Source organism: Lepus europaeus, chromosome X (genome assembly GCF_033115175.1).
Source record: "Lepus europaeus isolate LE1 chromosome X, mLepTim1.pri, whole genome shotgun sequence".
Taxonomy (NCBI): Eukaryota; Metazoa; Chordata; class Mammalia; order Lagomorpha; family Leporidae; genus Lepus; species Lepus europaeus.
This window is the reverse complement of record NC_084850.1, coordinates 96,530,665-96,551,232: the sequence shown is the minus strand read 5'-3', so window position 1 is coordinate 96,551,232 and position 20,568 is coordinate 96,530,665. Positions and strand designations below refer to the sequence as shown.

Here is a 20,568-nt window from a genome sequence, read left to right as displayed (position 1 = left end):
CGCAGGTGCAGGGGCCCAAGGACTTGGGCCATCTTCTACTGCTTTCCCAGGCCATAGCAGAGAGCTGGATCAGAAGTGGAGCAGCCGGGTCTCGAACCAGCACCCATCTGGGATGCTAGCACTGCAGGCGGTGGCTTTACCTGCTACGCCACAGCGCCGCCCCTGCTCTTTTTTTTTTAATTGTTTATTTGTGAGGCAGAGTTACAGAGAGAGAAAGAGACACAGAGAGGTCTTCCATCTGTTGGTTCACTCTCCAAATGGCCACGATGGCTGGAGCTGAGAGGATCAGAACCTAGGAGCCAGGAGCTTCTTCCGGGTCTCCAACGCGGGTGCAGGGGCCCAAGGACTTGGGCCATCTTCTACTGCTTTCCCAGGCCACAACAGAGAGCTGGATTGGAAGAGGAGCAGCTGGGACTCGAACCGGTGTCCATATGTGATGCTGCCAGTGCAGGCGGCAGCTTTACCCACTATGCCACTGCACCGGCCCCTATTGTTTACTCTTTATTTAGTTTATTTCTGCACTAACCTCTATTATCTCTTCCTTCGTGCTTGCCGTAACATGATTTTACTCTCTTTTTAAAAAATTATTTACTGTGTCTGGGGTTATGGCATAGTGGCAAAACCCCTACCTGCAAGGTGGGAGCTATAGCTATATAGTGCCAGCTCTGACCCATTCATTATTTAGGAGTTTGTTAATTTCCAAGTTTATGAAGTTCACAAGTTTTTTTTTTCTGTTATTTTGTTGATTTTTTTTGTCTTGTTTTGTTTTCCCACTAAATCTCTCTCTCTCTCTCTCTCTCTCTCTCTCTCTCTTTTTGACAGGCAGAGTGGACAGTGAGAGAGAGAGAGACAGAGAGAAAGGTCTTCCTTTTGCCGTTGGTTCACCCTCCAATGGCTGCTGCAGCCAGCGCACTGCGCTGATCCGAAGCCAGGAGCCAGGTGCTTCTCCTGGTCTCCCATGTGGGTCAGGGCCCAAGCACTTGGGCCATCCTCCACTGCACTCCCGGGCCACAGCAGAGAGCTGGACAGGAAGAGGGGCAACCGGGACAGAATCCGGCGCCCCGACCGGGACTAGAACCCGGTGTGCCGGCGCCGAAAGGCTGAGGATTAGCCTGTTGAGCCGCGGCTAAATCTCTCTCTCTCTTTTTTTTTAAGATTACATACTTTATATTATACTCAAAGGCTTAATCTGTTATTGGTTTGTAATTTCACTCCATTGTGGTTGTATTATTTCGATCCTAAATCTCTCTAGGCCTGCTTTGTGGCCTTGCAGATGGTCTCTCCTGGAGATTGCTCTAGTGCACTTCTGCACTGTTGGTGTTGGTCACAGTGCTCTAGACATAAATCCAGACTTTTTAGGATATGCTCTCTGAGCGTTCTGTCCCAGGGCCTGCAATCTATATCGGTACTAACTTCCGCACATCTTATCTGATCCCGAACCCACAGCACCACAGGTCGTCCAGGTCCATTGAGTAACGGTGCTGCTGTCATCAATCACTCCGACAGGCTTTTCTATTGCTCTAGTCTTGCTGCCAGCTCAGCGGAAAAGCGGATCTGTTCTCAGTCTCGGCTTTCGGCTCATTCTGCCTGGGCTGAGCCGCGAAGGGGTTGGGACTCTTGGGCGTCACGTGGTCCAGACTTGATGATGGCGGGCGCCGGGGAAGATGCGCGAGCGCTCTTCAGGGCCGGTGTCCGCGCCGCACTGGAGGCTTGGCCTGCCCTGCAGGTGAGTGGGGGCGACGGCGGGATCACGGTTAGGGCTCACGGCAGAACAGGACTTGGCCGAGCGAGGTTTGTGTGGCTATCGTAAGCGGCGGGCCCCTGGCCATGCCGTGGACTGGCTCACGGGCTGACGTGGTGGGCTTGGGCCTGTGTTCGCAGATCGCGGTGGAGAATGGCTTCGGGGGCGTGCACAGCCAGGAGAAGGCCGAGTGGCTGGAGGGGGCAGTGGAAGATTACTTCATCCGCAATGGTGAGTGAACACGAGGCGCTGGCGGCCCGTGTGGGGGACGTGGAGGGGAGGAAGCCAGCCCTGGTGGGCCTGCGCTTCCTCTGGAGCAGCTGGTGGTGATATATGAAGCCAAGGTGGAATAAACCCTGACTTTGAACTCGGAATCTTGCGGACGAATGTCTTGGGGGCTGTGCTTTGGACAAGGCGTTGTACCTCCCTGAATCTGAGTTTCCTAGTTCTTCAAACGGGTATGTGGTTACAAATGTATCCACCCTGGCACTGGCCAATGCCAGTCACAGATTGTAGTTTCAAGTATTTTAGCAGCTACTTTAAAGAAGCTGGCTGAATTAATAATGTCATCCAACTCAATATATCCAGAATATTTCAATGTGTCTCAGCATAAAATATCATTAAAACATTTTACATCTTTTTTTAGCGTTATGTTTTCTTTTTTAAAAAAAGATTTATTTATTTGAAAGAGCAAGAGGGAGAGAGAGAGAGGTCTTCCATCTGCTGGTTCCCTGCCCAAATGGCCGCAACGATCAGAGCTGTGCCAGGAGCCAGGAGCTTCTTCCTGGTCTCCCACGTGGGTGCAGGGATCCAAGAACTTGGGCCACCCTCCTGCTATCCCAGGCCACAGCAGAGAGCTGGATCGGAAGAGGGGCAGCCGGGACTAGAACCGGTGCCCACATGGGATGCCGGCACTGCAGGCCAGGGCTTTAACCCACTGTGCCACAGCGCCAGCCCCTAGCATTATGTTTTCAAAATCTGCTGTCTTACAATTTTAGCACATCTTAGTCTGGCCATTCCGTTTGGTCAGTAACCACACGTGGCTATTGTGACAGCAAACATCCGCACCTTAGGTTTATCTTAAGGGTTATAGAGCAACAAGGGGTCTGAAAGAGGACCTGTTGCAGAATGTGGTTTTTGAGGAGATTCCTTATTCATTTTCTAGCCCTTGGAATGATAGCAGGCAGATTCTCATGTCTCAAGAAAGTTTACTGTCTAGTGAGGGATCCAGACAGATAGACAGTTACATCCTGGGTGATAGGTGGTTTTTTTTTTTTTTTTTAAGATGTATTTCTTTTATTTGAATGGCAGAGTTAGAGGCAGAGGCAGAGAGATAGAGAGGTGTTCTATCTGCTGGTTCACTCCCCAAATGGCCACAATGGCTGGAGCTGTGCCAGTCCAAAGCCAGGAGCTAGGAGCTTCTTCTTGGTCTCCCACGCGGAGGGCAGGGGCCCAAGGACTTGAAACATCTTCTACTGCTTTCCCAGGCCATAACAGAGAGCTGGATTGGATATGGAGCAGCCAGAACTCGAACTGGTGCCCATATGGGATGCCTGCACTGCATGTGGTGGCTTTACCTGCTATGGCACAGTGCCTGTCCCGATGATAGGTGTTTTGATAAAAGCTCAGAGTACTTGGGGTAACATGAGACTGGGGAGAAAGCCTCTCAGGGGGAGGTGGTGATTGGGCTGGGTCTTTAAAAAAAAAGGTTTATTTATTTATTTGATAGGCAGAATTGCAAAGAGAATGATATCTTCCATCCACGGGTCACTTCCCAGATGGCCACAATGGCGTGGGCTGGGCCAGACTGTAAGCCTGGAGCCAGGAACTCCATTTGAGTCTCCTATGTGGGTGGCGGGAACCCATGTACTTGGGCCATCCTCCGTTGCTTTCCCAGGTACATTAGCAGAGAGCTGGATCGGAAATGGAGCAGCCAGGACAGGTGCTCATATAGGATGCCAGCGCCGTAGGCAGCAGCTTAACCCACTGTGCCACAGCACACCCCTGGCCTGCGTCTTAAGGGATGAGAAGGAGTTAACTACACTGGGGAGGCAGAAAGAACAACACTCATAGTTCTGTGGTTTGAGGCGATAATGAGTTATATTTGGAACGTGGCAGGGAACTCAGTGTTGTAGCAAGGGTATTTGCACGTGTGTGGGGTGGGGTGGGATGGAGGAATGCTCTAGAATGAAACTGGGGGCGGGGGCAGGACCTGGAAGGCTCTGTGTGCCTTTGATTTTATGCTTTAGGCCAGTGTTTCCAAAATGCATGCTAAGGAAGACTCACCCCAGTTAGATGTTCAGTGAAGAAAAAGCTTCTCCAGTCAAATTACGTAAGAAAAGCTCTTTTCTTCAGTTCCTGCTTGAGTCCCGACACTCATTAACATATTATAGGCTTGGCTAAGGATAAGAACCACTAAAAAGAAACCTATTTACCTTTGTTTCCCATTAGCTTTCTATGGATAGCTTCCCTTAAAACCCAGCAGAACAGATATTTCTCAAAGGCAAACTATGAAACACTGCAGTCGGTGATAAAAATTCATGGGTAGGTTCTAAGGTGAGTAATAGGATGGGATTTGCTGACTAGAGAGTTCAGAAAGTAAGCAGTATGGGGCCCAGCCTGGAGAGGGAAAGACCCAATGAGAGGGCTGTAAAGATCTAGAACATGGTGAGGCCTGAAGCAGGGCGGTGGCCATAGCCATGGGAAAGAAAATTAAAGGCCTGGGAGATTGCTCGGCTGTAGAGGGGAAGGGAAAAAGAGGCCAATTTCGGGTTCGAGTTCCCTCAGCTGGGTGGATTAAGTGCCTTTCTCGGAATAAGGAACCCAAGAGGATGAGAAGCGGGTGCTTGGAGTGGAACGTGATGAGCCTGGCTTTGGGTATGGCAGACGAGAGGCCCCGGTGAAACATCCAGGCACAGAGGAGTCTGAGTTAGAGGCAGACATGGGGACTGTTAGGTTTGAGTGGTGGAGGAAACCAAGGGAGAGGATGAGCTCTCGCAGGGGGAGCATCTGGGGGAAGGAGGGTGTGAGGAGTTTTGTGCAGGACTTGAGTCATTGTCTAATTCAGAAGATTAGAGTAGGGGCCCATGAGATTCCTGGAGCCCAGAGAGGGCTCAGAGTCACACAGTAGGATGCTGGTGTCGAGGCTGTGACAGATGCATCACTGGAGATGTCACGTCCGTTTTCTTCTTACCTTTCCGATTAGTCTGTGGCCTTCCATGTCAGTGGAGGCACAGTTGTGAAGGGTCTCTACACTTAGAAACCTTCAGGCCTTAAGTCATGGAAATTAACCTGGTTCATGGATTTCCCCTGCGCCAGGCATTGCATTGGATGACTCCTCATAACAGACCTTTGAGGAGACCATTATTAGACCCGCTTTACGGATGAGAAAACTGAGGCTCAGAGAGGAAGAAGTAGCTTGCTTAAGGTTTCATAGAGGGGAGGTGCTTCAGAGTAGGCCAGATGAAAGAGGGTGAATGTGAGGCTAGGAATAAGGCTGCAGGGGCTTGAAAATTAGATATTAATATTCAGAGACTTTTCAAAAGTCATGTTAAAACCTGACATGCAGAGCATTTTAGCAAATAAAAGGCTCACTGCTTGGGCCTTTACCCACCAACCAGATGTGGAGCCACCAAGTAGGTATTGAATAGTAGTGAGCAGGGGGTGATGAAGTTGGCTGGTTGTTGACCAAAAGGTTCTCTCCTTTTCTACTCAGCTGACTTGGAGCAAGAGGAGGTGGAAGACTTCCTTGGGGAGCTGATGACCAACGAGTTTGATACAGTTGTGGAGGATGGAAGTCTGCCCCAGGTGAGTTTATCATGGTCACAGCTTGCCATGTCCCTGCCTGTTTTGGGTCCATACTCCTGACTCCAACCATTCTCCTGGGTGGTGCACAAAACTCTTCTAACCGAGACTCTCTTGTCTCTGTGTTCTTTTATTTCTCTCCGTGTGTCATTCTCTGCCAGGCTTACTCCTCAATCCCACCCCATGGGAGGTCAGTCCACCTCTGTTCTGGTTAACACGGTTCCCCATGATGAGACTGCTTTCCCTTTTTGCATCTGTGCTTTTTCAAAGCCCAGTTCTAGTGCCTTCCCAGCTGGAGGCCCTCCCTCAGTGCTTCCAAGCCCTCACCTGAGCTCTTCATATGTGGTTGCTTCATTGGTGAACTGTTTGGGGGAGAGCGAGCTCCATTCTCTTCTGGAAAATTCCAGCCCCTTTCCCACCCTTGCTGCAGACACTGGCTGGTGCTATAGAAGACTGTCTGGAAAATGCAAGCTGGTTGAATGTTTTCTTGCCAGGTGAGCCAGCAGCTACAGACCATGTTCGGCCACTTCCAGAGGGGTGATGGGGCTGCTTTAAGGGAGATGGCCTCCCACATCACTCAAAAAAAGTGCAAGGTCACAGCCACCGCTGTTATGACAGCCAAAGAAACTGATGAGGATGAGGTGGATGCGGACAGCGTGGAAGAGATGGAGGTGACAAGGGTGCCTCTTGGGTGGGTGGGGTACAAATGTTTTCAGTTTTCTGGGAAAGCAGCTAGATGGACAAGAGAAGTGATGAATTGGGGCAGGTAGTGTGATATGGAGAGGGCGGGGAGCTTTACTAAGGTCACTCCAGCAAGCAATCCTGCAGAAGCTGGGAGCAGAGCATGGGTTGCCAGTGGCCAGTGTAGTCAGTGCTGTCTTGTACTTTTCCACCAGGTCACGGCTATGAATGATGGAGCTGCTACAGATGGGGTCCGCCCCCAGCCTGAGCCCTCTGATCCAAACTCCCAGACTATTAAGGAAGAAGATATAGTGGAAGATGGCTGGACCATTGTCCGGAGAAAGAAATGAGTAGGGCTGAAAGTGGTTTGGGCCCTTGGTTTGCTAGGTGTTTTGAGACTTACTTGTAGGGGGGTTTGTGGAGGGTTGTAGACCGCTGGACTGGCTACCCTTTTCCCACCCTCTCTTTCACTCCCCTGTCCAGTTTCCTCCACGTGAAGGAAAGCCCCTAGAGTCTTTGGTCCTGGGGGTGGTAGGACCCAGTCTACCACAGCCTCTCAGGCTTTAAGTTACCATGTGAGTCTGAGGCCCGTTTCCCAGCAGAGTGCCTCTTGGGTGGCAGCAGTATGAAGAGGACGTGTGGCTGGAGGAGGAGCTTGAGCTTGCCAGCGGGCAGGTGGATTTGTGAAGGGAGAGGCCCAGAAAGAGAACTGGTACTTGGCACCAGGGGCCTGGCTGGGTCAGGAGTGGTGCGGTGAACATGCACATGGAAGGTAGTTGAATGTGGGAACTACAAGTAGCTGTGGTGCGCTCCCCTCGCCTTCCCCACCCTACCCACAGCAGCTCTGAATCTCTGCCCAGAACCCGGAACCTCCCAGGAATGCTCCTTTTGTGCAGCTGGCCTCCCACCCTGGGAATTCCAAGAGCTTGGCTAGGTGGTGAGCTTGGGAGACTGGGGCTTTGTTTTCTGCCTCCTCTAACCTCTTTCCTGACTCTCTCCCATCCCATTTAAGTCCAGGGATGAGGCCTAAGACCTTAATAAATGCTAGCTTATTGTTTAATCCGTGGCTTGACCTGTGAGTAACCTTGGAAGCAGCCTTCTGGGAGCCGAACCTCAGAGTTCACAAGGGAGTGGTTTCTGGGCCCACCCTGGTAGCCTGGTACTCTCAACAGACAGACAGACGAGCGCAGCAGAGCGGTGCTCTGGAAGTTACTGTAAGCCTGAAATAAACTGTATTTTTCTTTAAAAAACAAAACAAAACAAAACAAAGAGTATCCATTGTCCTCCCCCCACCCCCTTCCCCTGTCCTGCCCGGTGGCCCCGCCATGGGTCTGGACGATAAAATACTGAGTAGCCTTGAGGCCAGGTAGAAGCTGAAGCCATGGGAGAGGTGAGAGGGGGTCTAGTCACCACCTCACGTGGAGTCGTGTGTGTGGAAACACGGGCTGAGGAGGCAGGGGTGGGTCGGTGGCAGAGCTGGCACTGGAATCCAGGTCTCCTGCCCCCTGGTGCTTTGGAGGTGGGGGGATTAGGTGGAAGGCAGGATCTGTAAGGTGTTGGAGATGGGAGACTCAATGGCCCGATTCAGGCGAGGTCTGGCAACAGCTCCCACCCTCCCTGGGGACAGGGATTAAAAAAAAATGAACATCACTGTAGGAATATCTTTTTAAAAGCCCACAATTTGTGAAAAGATGAATTAAAAAAACCCAAAACCCAGCATTCGGGATTGAAAGTGCCCGTGATGGGAGTTCAAGTATTGACTGAGCTGGGAGGGAGGGGGCTGGAGCTCCCCAATCGGATATGGGCAGCTAGAGTGTGGGGCAGGGGCTGCGAGTTTCCCCCCCGCCCCCGAACCCTCTAGGTCTTGTCTCGGGGCTGGGGGGCTTCGAGGGGTTCAGCAGTGGCTCCTGACGCCGCCACTGGTGCCTCCTCTGTTTCCCTGTCCTCAGACAGTGTGGGCCCTGGGCAGAACGTGTCCCCACGGCCAGCCCGGCCAAGCACGGCCATCCAGCGCCGCTGTAGCTCCTCTGTCTCAGGGCTGAAGTACCAGCTCAGGTGGCTCTGGGTGATTTTAAAGACGTGCCTTCGGTCAGGCCTCTCCCCTGCCTCAGGAGGCCCCACCTCAAAGCCAATGAGGGGCAGGCTGCGCTGGGCTTTCACATCCTGGAGAAGAGGAATGGAGCTGGCGTCACCGTGGGGCTGCTCCTTCCCCTCGGCCCCAGCTTCTCTCTGGTTTTGCATCTGCCTCCCTGTTTTCCTTCCCCTGCTCAAGAACCTTCCACGGCTCCACGGTTACCAACAGGAAGGTGTCTGAACTGGGGTCAGAAGGCAGGCCAGTGCAAATAAATCCCTGTGCCCTCCCACACCCAGAATCAGCTGGGCTGGTCTCGAGCATACCAAACAGTGGTTCCAGGCCTTTGTCCCCTCTCTGCATGCTCTTGCCTCCCCCGAACCAGAACTAACTCAACTAACTCTTGTTTCCTCTCAAAAGCCACCCCCTCCCCCGAACTCACCCCCATGTCTCTCCATCCTTGGCCCACGATCACCCCTTGTCTCTAGTCAGTCTTTGCCTCATAGGGTTGGCGGTCTGGTTTCCTCAGCTAAAGCTAGGCTCACCTTATCACTTGTGGCCAAGGACTGGAAGGAACAGGATGTATACCTGAGGGGCTCCATAGATGTACAGCACCAAGGGTTCATTCTCAGGGACCACGAACCATGCCTTGTGCCATCCTTTGCCACCCTTCTCCATGTAGTGCAGGAAGCTACAGATGACGCTGTTCTCCGCAGCCACTGAGGCCTGTTTCTGTGGCCAGAGACACGTGGGGAGCATCGGTGTTGACAGAAGGCCCTGCCTGGCTCCCTTGGCCTTTAACCCACCCCACCCCACCCCACCCTCCTAATGTAGAGATCGCTATTTCCCTGTCTCAGATGAAGATGCTGCAGCTCAAGTGGCAGGAGCGGCTTGCCCAGTGTCACCCAGTCATGTAGAGTGGAGGAGATTCCAAGCCAGACTTGTCTGCCTGCTGTGGACAGGGCTGCTGGCTCTAAGAGCCAGTGGAAGGGGTGTTGCGGATCTTAGGTGGGGCCCTTGAAATGCTAAGTAGGCATTCTTTCTTCAATTTATTCCTCAAGTCATCCGCACACTTAGGCCTCACTCTTCTCTCATCTTTTCATAGTACATCTGCTCCCTACACTCCAGCTCCAGCATTGTGGCTCAGGGGGTGCCGGTGGGTGGTTAATGCAGTTGGGCTGGGAAATCCCAGCTCTAGATGGGAATGTACTGACTTGGAAGGAGAGCACTGAGCGCTGTTAGGATGAAATGAGTTAGTATACGCAAAGCATTTAGACTGCTCCTGGCACAGAAGTGTTCTTTAACTGTTAGATACCTCCATTTATTAAAATAACTAACTGAAAAATATGTATGTGTGCACGCCTAGAAAGATGAGCGTTAACAGTGCTAACTTGGGGTAGAAGGAATATGGTGTTTTTTTTATTGTTTATATTGTCTTATGCTACTTGGTGATAAGAAAAGGCAATTTGTTCATTTAAAAAGTCCCAGCTCTGCGATTCGTTGGACAAATGAGTGCTCTGATCCTTGGTTTCCTCATTTGTAAAACAGGGTTGATAATAGTATGGGCACATACTCTGAGGATTAAATGTGTGAAGTTCTTCAATAAAAATTGCTTTCGTTCACTCCTTTTACTCACACACTGCTAGCCTGGGCTGTTTGATCAGCAGGTGTACATAGTCCCCTACGGTTTCAAAGACATCCAGGCCTCTTCCATCACACTGGGTAGGCTGCTGGGGTCCCCTGGGCCACTGTGGGGGTTAGTTGGGGCCTACCTCCAGGATGGACCTCCGGCGCTGGGGTGTATGCTGGCTGCAAGCTGGGCTGCTCCCGGGCACCCCGTGCAAGGCCACGTAGCAGTCCGTGCACACACGGTTGGAGCGGTTGTTGTCATAGATGAGGCGGGCCCGGAACTCGGAACACTTCCCACAAACCACCTGGGTGGCAAGTGGGCAAGAAGAGCCTGATTCCAGCAGGCCTTCCCCTTTGGTGTACCAACTCCCACAACCGACTTGTCACCTCCCCCTACTTGGAGGGTACCCACTCAGAAGTGGGCCTTTAGGCTGTCAGCCTGTCCCTCCAGCTGTGCCCCTGCCTCCCAACACTCACATGCCCGCAGGCCTTGCAGTGGTGCCTGCGTTTGGTGATGGAATTGAAGGGTTCCTGGCAGCGCATGCACATGGTGACTTCTTTTTCCCGGATGGGCGTGGGTGCCCTCTTCCCAAGATCCACGTTCTAGGGGGAGGGCCAGGTCCCGGGTCAGAGACCGCTACTCCGCAGCCCAGTCCAGCCAGCCCTTGCCTGTTCCCCAAGGCCTGGATCATCTTAGAATTGAAGGGAAACCGGAAGGCTGGTGCAGGGAGAAGAGTGGGGGCTCTTACTGGAGAGTTGGGTGGAGTGTCTTCATCTTCCCTGTTGGTCGAGTTCAATAGTTTGAAGGTCTCTAGCGTCTGTTCATGCTTCAGGAGGGTGGAGTTGATGGCCTGGAGAGGAGGTGTCAGGAGAGGTCACACCATCCTACAAAGCCACCCATTCCCACCCTCCCCTCGCCTTCCTATGCCCTAGCCTGGAGTCAAGAGAAATTGGGTTCTAGCCCAGCTTTGCTCCTGTGAGGCACGTGACCTTGAGCAAGCTCCTTCCCAAATGCAGGGCACAGTCTTAACAATTGTAAAATGAGAGGAGCATGGCTGAAATCCTCAGGTGGCCTTCTTGCCTGTTGCTTAGACCTAAGGTTTTACAGGGCTTGACTCTCGGGGGGGTTATGTAACCTGAGAAGAACCAGCTTTCCAAGAGAAGCATCCGAGTTCTGCTTAATGTCTGGATCTCTGTGTGCTTATTTGTAAAACGGGCATAGCAGTTTGGAGGGCAGGTGCCCAGGCCCATTCTGGTCTCTGTGACTTTTAAAGCAGAGCCCCCCTGCGTCCAGCCCCTACCCACAAAGCCTTCCTGGATGTTACCTGGACCCAGTCTTTCTTCTCCTCCTCAGTCCTTGGGCAGGGGAAAGGGGGACAGGGGAAGGAAAAAGAAAGGTATGGGTTAGGCAGACTAACACAAAGCAGTTGCAGTGTTTGGGGTTCAGAGGGTTTGACCCTCTGCTGCTTCGCTTATTACTTTCGTGGGCAAGTTATTTAACCTGTAATTGCCAGCCCCTGTGCTTACAGGAACTTGGACCTCAGCGAAGACCCTGCCCTCAAAGGAGCATGTGGTCTAGCAGATGACAAGGTGCTGTAACAAGCTGAAAACAGGATCGAGGTGCCCAGAGGGGTGGAGGCTTTGGAGGAAGTTTTCCTCAAGGGGTTCTAGCCTCAGGTAGAGCGTGAATATGACGGATGGGTATGGAACGCACAAGAAAGCAGCATTTCCGTAACTGGAGGAGGTCAAGCTTGAGAAAGAGTGCAGTTTATCATGTTTTCTCATCTGTACATGAAGATGATTATCACTCTGTGAGCTGTTAGGAACAGCAACTGAGGAGCTGTGTCAAGTGCCCAGTATGGCGTTTGCAGTGCTAATCAGTGCTTAATCAGTGTGAGTTCCCTTTCCTATTGTCTTTCTTTCCTGCCCCTCCGGTCTGCCCTGCTGTCTCCAAGACCTCTGGCCTGGTGCAGCTCCCTTGAATGCCTCCCTGTGGCCTCCCATTTGGGCTCTTCTAATCTGCTTCCACATCCACACTCCAGATGTCAAAAGTATTTTTCTACTATGAAAAGTTTGACTACAGTTGTAGAACCACTTCATGAAAAATTAAGGATGTGAGTCAATATTTAGCTACCAGAATGCCCACTGCAATGCTCTTTATTATAGTGAAAATTTGGAAGCAGCTTGTGTCCAACAATAGGAGGTCAGGTAAAAATCAAAAAAGGTAGTGTATAACTACTACAAGAGAACATTCATTATCTAGAAAGATGTTTACAATGTGCTAAGTGAAAAGGACATATATTAAGATAATGTGCTATCCCATTTTTGTTTAAAAAATATATATGAGGGTACTTCTAAAAGTTCATGGAAAATGGAATTAAAAGATAAGCTTAGGCTAAGGTAGGCATTCAGCCTAGCAGTTAAGAAACTGGTTGCAGGAGCTGTTGTTGTGGCATAGAGGGTAAACTCGCCTACAATGCCAGCATCCCATACAGGTGCCAGTTTGAGTCCTAGCTGCTCCACTTCCAATCCAGGTCCCCTGCTAAAGGCCTGGGAAAAGCAGCAGAGGATGGTCCAAGTGTTCAGGCCCCTGCCACCCATGTGGGACACCCAAATGAAGCTCCTGGCTTTGGCCTAGCCCAGCCTTGGCCATTGCGGCCATTTGGACAGTGAAATGGTAGATGGAAGATCTCTCTCTCTTTCCCTCTGCCTTTCCCTCTCTATAACTCTTTCAAATAAATATATTAAAAACCTTAAAAAAAAGGACACTGGAATGATTGCATCCCATATTAGAATGCCTGGGTTCAAGTCCCAGTTCCACTCCTGATTCCAGCTTCCTTCTGGTGAACACCCTGAGTCTGTCCGTAGGTGATGGCTCAAGTAGTTGGGTCTGTGCCATCACATGGGAGACCTGGATTGAGTTCCTGGTTCCCAGCAAGCTCAGTCCAGCCCAGGCTGTTGTGGGCATATGGGGAGTGAGCCAGCAGATGGGAACTTGTCAAACAAAAAATAAGTAAATAGCAAAAAAGATATTTATTTTGGTGTAACATTTTTTGAAATCCATATATGGTTTTCCATAACATGCGTTTTCCCATGAATTTTTTTGAAGACCTCTCATGTGACTTGAGTGTTCACATTTCACAAAGCTCATCCATGGTACACTTAAGATCCGTCACATTTTACAGTATGAAAATGTTGCCTCAAGAAAAAGGAGGAGAATGGGTGGGCATTGTGGTATAGCAGGTTAAGCCTCTGCTTGGGATGCCAGCATCTTATATCAGAGTATCAGAGTCCCAGCGCCCTCTCTGCTAATGCACCTGGGAAGCAGCACATGATGGCTCAAGTACTTGAGTCCCTGTCACCCACACAGGAGATACAGATGGTGTTCCTGGCTCTTGGCTTTGGCCTGCCCCAGCCCTCGCTGTTGTGGCCATTTGAAGAGTGAATCCGCAAATAAAAGATATATCCCTCTGTCTTGAAATGTTTTTGAAGATTTATTTAGTTATTTGAAATGCAGAGTGAGAGAAAAGGAGGGAGAGACACAGAGAGAGCGAGCTTCCATCTGCTGGTTCACAATGGTCAGGGCTGGTCCAGATTGAAGCCAGGAGCCAAAAATTCCATCTGGGTCTCCCACGTGGGTGCAGGGTCCCAAGCACCTGAGTGATTTTCTGCTGCCTTCTCAGGCACATTAGCAGGGACCTGGATCACAAGTGGAGTAGCCAGGATATCAACTGGCACTCTGATATTGGATTCTGGCATCATAAATGGCTGCCTAACCTACAGCACTGCAATGCTGAGCCCTAAATTTTCTTTTTAAAGACATCCATTTGAAAGGTAGCATGATAGAAGGGGGTGGGGGAGAGAGAGCGAGCGCAAGCGAGCTCTTCTATCTGCTGGTTCACTCCCAAGAGCCCAGAACTCGATCTAGGTCCTGTCACATGGTGACATGGACCCAAGTACTTCATTGACCCAAGGCCATCATCAGCTGCCTTCTAGAGTACACGAGCAGGAAGTTGGATTAGGGGTGCAGCAGCTGGGGCTTGAACCGGCACTCTGATATGGGATGTGCGCTACACCCTAAGATATATCTCTCTCTCTGCCTCTCAAATAAATCTTTTTTAGATTTGTTTAGAGAGACGGAGAGACAGAGAAAGAGAAATCTTCCACCTGCTTGTTCACTCCCAACGTGGACGCACTGGCCAGGGTTTGGCCAGACAGCTGCCAGGAGCCAAGAGCTTTTTCTGGGTCTCCCACGTTGGTGCAGGGGCCCAAGCATTTGGGCCATCTTCTGCTGTTTTTCCAGGTGCATTAGCAAGAAGCTGGATTGGAAGTGGAGCAGCCGGGACTCGAACAAGCACCCATATGGGACGCTGGCACCGCAGGCGGAGGCCTAACCAACTATGCCACAGCATCAGCCCCCAATAAATAAATCTTTAAAAAGATGAAGTGGGGTCTTGGGCAAATATTGAATTCTAGTTCATAATCTGCATGGCAAACTCTTGAGGGTGTCTAGTTATACCTGTAACTGATTTTGAAATGCATTAAAAAATCAAATGGATTGATAGATGAATAAAAGGACAGCTACAAAGTAAATATAGCACAGTATTAACACTTGGAGGATCTCAATGGTGGGTTTACAGGTGTTCACCTAATTCTTTCAAGCTGACTATTTCGGAGAGCTATCATGATAAAATATGCCAAGTAAAGGACAAAAAGGGATTGTGATACCACATCAGTCTGGGTTATTTCTGGGTGGTAGGGTTCTGGCAGGGATTTTACTTTTTTCTGATTGTATTTTTTTTTTTGAAAACATGGTTTCATATGTATCTAAATTTTCTAATAATATCTTTGCAGTGACCATATGTTGCTTTTGATTTTTAAGAGCCACAGTAATGTTTTTGGCCATTCATACCCAAAGTGTCATGATATTTTTTGTTTCCTTTGAAATGGTTCAATAAAAGACCTACAAGGCAAAATTGTCAGTAGTTGTTGACTCTTAAATCAGTGGTTCTAAACTCTCGCATACACGTTAACATCACCTGGGGAGTTTTTAAAACTTCCTCATGTTCAGACTACACCCCAGACCAGTTAAATCAGAATCTCTGGGGGTGGGGCCCCCGAGGCAGTAGTATTTGTTAAAAGCTCCTCAGTTGATTCCAAGGGTCAACTAGGTTGTGGGCAAATGAGCTCCTGTTGTGCTTTACTTTTGTGGCTAGCTGAACATTTTCATTGAAAATAATTTTTAAGGGCAGTAAAAGCGAATGCAAAGCGAACCCTCTGTGCCTTCCTGCCACCACTAGGAGGAAACCCTACACTGCTCAGGGGCCTCTTCAGGGCTGAGTCCATCTGTGGCACTCTCGCTCTCTGCAGACAATGCATCTTTATCATGTGGCTTGTCACCACCTCCCCCGGATGTGACAGTACGCCTCGCAACCCCAGGCCTCCGGGAGGTTCTCTGGGTCTCCCTGAGTCTCAAGGCCCAACTCCCATCTCACTTCAGCTTCCACATGCATCTCTCTCTTACCTCCACACAATCCCGCCAGTCATTTCTCACTTCTCAGAAGCAGGTCATCTGATGTGCATCCATTCTCTGACCCTGACCCTGACCTTGGTACCCTTTCACCTGAGTCCTTAGAAGGTAGCATGGACAGTGGTCAGTAGCGTGGACTCCAGATCCAGAGACCCTGAGCTTTAATTCGAGATCTGTTCCTTACTAGCTGTGGGATGTTGGGAAACATACATAAGGGTTCTGTGCCTCTGTTTTCTTATCTGTAAAGTGGTTGGACACTTCGAAAGTTGTTGTAAGGATTCCACTAATCAGTTTAAACAAATGTATAAGTTAAAATTAGCTCACTGGCACAAGAGTAAGTCTGCATGAAATGTCAGCTATTATAATGATCTCTAGAGGAAGTAGATGAAAAACCCCTCTGTTAATGGCTGGGCATTTTATTCATGGTATTATTTTAAAGTTTTTATTCTGAAAAATTTCAAGCATACCAAAAAGTGAGCAGGATAGCCTAAGTATAGCACATCTATTCTTACTAAATACATGCAAATTAAAAAATATATTTTAGCATATTTACTCCATGTATATGTATGTATGCATGTCTTCAAAAAGTGTATTAAAAACCATTAGGCAAAAGTACAGGGATTCCAAAGTTTTCTTGTGCCGAAATAAACTTTTCCTTTAATTCCATTTTCCAGGAGCTTTTTGAAGCACCTTTGCTGATAAATGTGTGTGTGTGTGTGTATAAATGTGTATTTTTTGGATGATGAATCATTTTAAGGTAAATTATAGACATCATAGCAGTACATCCTCAGCAGGCATTGATGAAGGAAATAAAAGGCCATTACCTAACCACCACATGTCATCTCATCTAGGAAAGGCAGCAGTAATTCCCCCAAATGTCTAGTGAGCAGTTCACGTCCACATTTTCCTTACTATCCCACAAACGTCTTTAAGGGCTGTTTTCCCCAAACCACATTTTCTGCTTGCTACTTGTCTTAAATCTCTGGCCGCACAATAAACTATGAATTTATTCCCGCTCCTCTAACAAAACTCACCGGAAGAAATTCTTGTTTTAGTCCCGGGGAGCTGCTTCATTCTCCAAAAGGCTCTCAGGGCAGGGGTGCTGCCTTTCCCCACACCAGGAAGTACTCACCCCAGGTCCAAATGGTATCTAGCCCTTGGGGATCACCCTCACAGCGGAAGAGCAAGCCTGTGTCTTTGGGGGAAGTGGCCCGCTCTTTCTCTGGAACGATCTGTGGACTTGGAATATCTGCAGGCCAGAGGGGGCTGGAGGGAGAGCATGGGCAAGGACAGGTACCTGGCCTGGAGCTCCAGGGAGCGCTGCTTTCCTGACACCAGGAAGGTCCGAGGCAGATTGAGGTTGGAGCTCTCCTTTAGCTGATTGCAGAGAGAAAGGGGTGTGCTGAGGCCTACTGAGCTCCCCCAGGCCCTCAGCCCTTTGCACACATGCACGTACAGACTTGGGGTCAAAGCCAGCCAGTCTGTGTTGCTCCCGACACTAGTGCCCCACTCCAGGTTCCCATTTCCCACCTCCTGGTGCTCACCTCCATGCCATCTACATCAATGCGTGCCCGCACGCTAAACTTCTGGCCAAGGAGCCGCAGCCTGGGCACGCAGTAAAGGAGGCGGTCGTTGAACTAGGAAGAGAAAAGGTTGGGCTGGATGTGGCGAGGACCTAGTGGAGATGTGGCCTGGCTCCCTACCCTCACAGGACTCCTCAAGCTTTACTGCTGAGGACTCCAGGCAATCGGTGGAGAAAAGCCCAGGGTGGGCACAGGGGTTGCAAGGAAAGGGTCTGGGCATGGGAGTTACCTCCTAGTGGGTGACCTTGGGCTTAGTCACTTCTCTCTAATGCTTAGTTATGCTAGCTGAGGCAAAAAAAAAAATAACACTAAGTGCAGTTAGTGAAAATACAATGCAGTACTAGAGGAAAGAATGGAGGTGCAGGTGAGTGAGTACCAGGTCAATGTGCATGAGGGCATGAGCTACTCGCAACCCCACACCTGGCACTTACGAGTATGAGGTATCGGTCTTGAGTGGTCCCATTCTTCGCTGAAAGCTTAAGGATGTGGCCTTCTTTTATGAGCTCTTTGGTGGGGCTGACAATGTCCTCCTCACCCCCTAGCAGCTCATATACCTTCAGCAGCTTGTGCATTCGCTCCTGGCAGGAAGACAGTGAGCAAAAGGCAAGGCTTGGGATTGCCAACTGCCCCTCATATGCACCCCCCCCCCCAAGTTGCAAGCTTCTCACCCTTGGACAGAGATGCCACAGATAGGTGGCCAAGGAAGGGGAGGGGCAACAAGGGCCACTCACCATTTTGCGGATGGCAGCATTAGAGTGCTCTGCTGCTGTGGCTATCAGCTCCAGAGACTCTACGAGCAAAGAGAAGTGAGGTCAGATGGGGGAGGAGACGAGGTGAGGCTCCTGGGGGGCTTCTTTCCTCCCTGCAAACCTCTTCCTGGCCTCACCACGCTCTCCCCAGCTCAGAAAGTGCCAGCCTCAAGGATGTCCGTAGCAACATCATTGAAAGTCAGAAACTACCTCAATGGCACACTAGCAGAATCATAGTACCTAGGCTAGCTGGCAGCCAGTAAAATGCAAACTTGCCAAGATCATTATTACCATCAACAGTAACAAGAGTTACATACATACCCGGAAGGAGACACACCCATGTTTAACAAATTGGCTCTGGATAGTGGCTTTAGGGTCTTCCTCAGATTTTTCTGTATTTTCTATGATTTGATAAAAATATCTACCACTTTTATAAGGGTACTTCAAAAAAAATCATAGGGGGGCAGGTGTTTGCTGCAGCAGTTAAGATGCCGCTTGGGACACCCATATCCCATGCTGGAGTACCCTGATTCAAGTCCAGGCTCTGGTTCCAGCTTCCTGCTAATGTGTAGCCTGAGAGGCAGCAGGTGATGGTTCAAGTACTGGAGTTCCTGCCACTCAATGAGAGAGTGCTGGATTGAATTCCAGGCTCCTAGCTTTGCTCTGGCCCAGCCCTGGCTGTTGTGGGCATTTAAGGAGTTAAACCAGTTTGATGGGTGATCTCTCTCTACAGGTCTCTCTGACTTTCAAGTAAATAAACTTTTTAAGACATTCACAGAAAGTGGAATTGGAAGGTAAGTTTATTTTGGTGCAAAAACAATTGAAATCCATGCAGTTTGCCCATAACACAAATTTTCCATGAACTTTTTGAAGACCTCTGTATAATCTGAAAAGTCATATAAAGAAACAGAGCGGCCAATGCTGTGGCATGATGGGTAAAGCTGCCGCCTGCAGTGCCATCATCCCATATGGGCGCTGGTTCGAGTCCCAGCTGCTCCACTTCCAATCCAGCTCTCTGCTACGGCCTGGAAAAGCAGTAGAAGATGGCCCAAGTCCTTGAGCCCCTGCACCTGTGTGGGAGACCCAGAAGAAGCTCCTGGCTCCTGGCTTCAGATTAGCCCAGCTCTGGCCCTTACTGCAATTTGAGGAGTGAACCAGCAGATGGAAAACTCACTCTCTCTCTCTCTCTCTCTCTGCCTTTCAAATAAATAAATAAATCTTAAAAAAAAAAAAAACCAAAGAAATGGTCTCTGTCTCTCAAGATAAATTAAAAAATTTTTTAAAAGATTTATTTATTTATTTGAAAGTCAGAGTTGCACAGAGAGAGGAGAGGCAGAGAGAGAGAGAGAGAGAGAGGTCTTCCATCTGCTGATTCACTCGCCAACTGGCTGCAATGGCTGGAGCTGTGCTGATCCGAAGCCAGGAGTCAGGAGCTTCTTCTGGGTCTCCCATGTGGGTGCAGGGGCCCAAGGACTTGGGCCATCTTCTACTGCTTTCCCAGCCCATAGCAGAGAGCTGGATCGGAAGAGGAGCAGCCAGGACTCGAACTGGCACCCATATGGGATACCCACGCTTCAGGCCAGGGCTTTAACCTGCTGTGCCACAGTGCCGGCTCCAATTTAAAAATTTTTAAATTTCTTATTTTAAGTGCCAGTGTTGTGGCACAGAGGATTAAGCCACTGTGTGAGACACCGGCATCCTATACCAAAGTGTTGGTTCAAGTCTCAGCTGCTCCACTTCTGATCCATCTCCTTGCTAAGGCACCTGGGAAAGCAACAGAAGATGGCCCAAGTTGCTTGGGCCCCTGCCACCCATGTGGGAGACTTGGATAGAGTTCTAGGCACTTGGCTTCTACCTAGCCCAGACCTAGCTGTTGTGGCCATTTGGGGAGTCAACCAATAGATGGGAGCTTGGGTCCTTGCACCCATGTGGGAGACCTGGAAGAAATTTCTGGCTCCTGCCTTTGGCCTGGCCAAGCCCCAACCATTGCACCCATTTGGAGAGTGAACTAGCAGATGAAAGATTCTCTCTCTCTCTCTCTCTTTCACGCTGCCTTTTAAATAAATAAATAAATAAATAAATCTTTTAAAAAAGTTCTTAATTTAGAAACAAAGAGGTGATCCTGTTCTTTGTCTTGATAATTCCTAATATAGTTATCTATGCTGTGAAAATACATATAGTTATTCTATGTACAAATACACTTCTGTTGCAGTTGTGTTTACAACAGTGCCAAACTAGAAACAAAAAGTGCCCAACTATAGAGGTTCAGTTAAATAAACTACAGTAAATTCACTTCATGAAATATCAAACAATATTTACAAGTGGTACTTTTTTTAAGAAAAGATTTATTGATGGCTGGCGCCGTGGCTTAACAGGGTAATCCTCCACCTTGCGGCGCCGGCACACCGGGTTCTACCCCCGGTTGGGGCGCCGGATTCTGTCCCAGTTGCCCCTCTTCCAGGCCAGCTCTCTGCTGTGGCCCGGGAGTACAGTGGAGGATGGCCCAAGTGCTTGGGCCCTGCACCCCATGGGAGACCAGGAGAAGCACCTGGCTCCTGCCTTCGGATCAGCCAGCCGCAGCGGCCATTGGAGGGTGAACCAACGGCAAAAAGGAAGACCTTTCTCTCTCTCTCTCACTATCCACTCTGCCTGTCAAAAACAAACAAACAAACAAAAAACAGAAAGTCAGAATTAGAGAGAGAGAGACAGAGACAGAGACAGAGAGCAAGTGATCTTCTATCTACTGGCTCATTCCCTAAATGGCCACAACAGCAAGGGCT

At 49.6% G+C, this 20,568-nt stretch overlaps 2 protein-coding genes across 3 annotated transcripts in view; one reads left to right on the top strand and one right to left on the bottom strand.

Moving 5' to 3' along the window:
* The first annotated feature begins 1,631 nt into the window (after nt 1-1,631).
* TSR2 (TSR2 ribosome maturation factor) lies at nt 1,632-7,089 on the top strand. Of its 2 annotated transcripts, none has more exons than XM_062184177.1 (5): nt 1,632-1,726; nt 1,882-1,972; nt 5,457-5,548; nt 6,040-6,216; nt 6,442-7,089. In XM_062184177.1, the coding sequence occupies exons 1-5, from the start codon at nt 1,643-1,645 to the stop codon at nt 6,574-6,576; spliced, it is 579 nt and encodes a 192-aa protein (XP_062040161.1). In that variant the 5' UTR covers nt 1,632-1,642; the 3' UTR covers nt 6,577-7,089. The 2 variants fall into 2 exon arrangements, with proteins under 2 accessions (XP_062040161.1, XP_062040162.1); XM_062184178.1 differs by lacking the exon at nt 1,632-1,726 and adding an exon at nt 4,193-4,297 and having other exon boundaries at nt 1,904-1,972.
* Nucleotides 7,090-8,070: 981 nt separating this feature from the next.
* The window catches only part of FGD1 (FYVE, RhoGEF and PH domain containing 1), a 43,321-nt gene continuing 30,823 nt past the window's right edge, over nt 8,071-20,568 (bottom strand). Inside the window, exons 9-18 of the mRNA XM_062184176.1 lie at nt 17,771-17,829; nt 17,471-17,617; nt 17,001-17,093; nt 16,754-16,833; nt 11,252-11,282; nt 10,676-10,777; nt 10,404-10,529; nt 10,070-10,231; nt 8,886-9,029; nt 8,071-8,389 (exon numbers count right to left, since the gene is read on the bottom strand). Of these exons, the coding sequence (XP_062040160.1) occupies nt 8,084-8,389; nt 8,886-9,029; nt 10,070-10,231; nt 10,404-10,529; nt 10,676-10,777; nt 11,252-11,282; nt 16,754-16,833; nt 17,001-17,093; nt 17,471-17,617; nt 17,771-17,829 (1,250 nt within the window). The 3' untranslated portion in view covers nt 8,071-8,083. The remainder of the gene's footprint in view (nt 8,390-8,885; nt 9,030-10,069; nt 10,232-10,403; nt 10,530-10,675; nt 10,778-11,251; nt 11,283-16,753; nt 16,834-17,000; nt 17,094-17,470; nt 17,618-17,770; nt 17,830-20,568) is intronic.

Bases quoted from the DNA above. Each gene is read 5' to 3' on its own strand.
- TSR2 (XM_062184177.1), top strand. From the start codon at position 1,643: ATGATGGCGGGCGCCGGGGAAGATGCGCGAGCGCTCTTCAGGGCCGGT. The intron at 1,727-1,881 runs GTGAGTGGGGGC...CTGTGTTCGCAG, and splicing joins AGGCTTGGCCTGCCCTGCAG to ATCGCGGTGGAGAATGGCTT. The intron at 1,973-5,456 runs GTGAGTGAACAC...TTTTCTACTCAG, and splicing joins AGATTACTTCATCCGCAATG to CTGACTTGGAGCAAGAGGAG.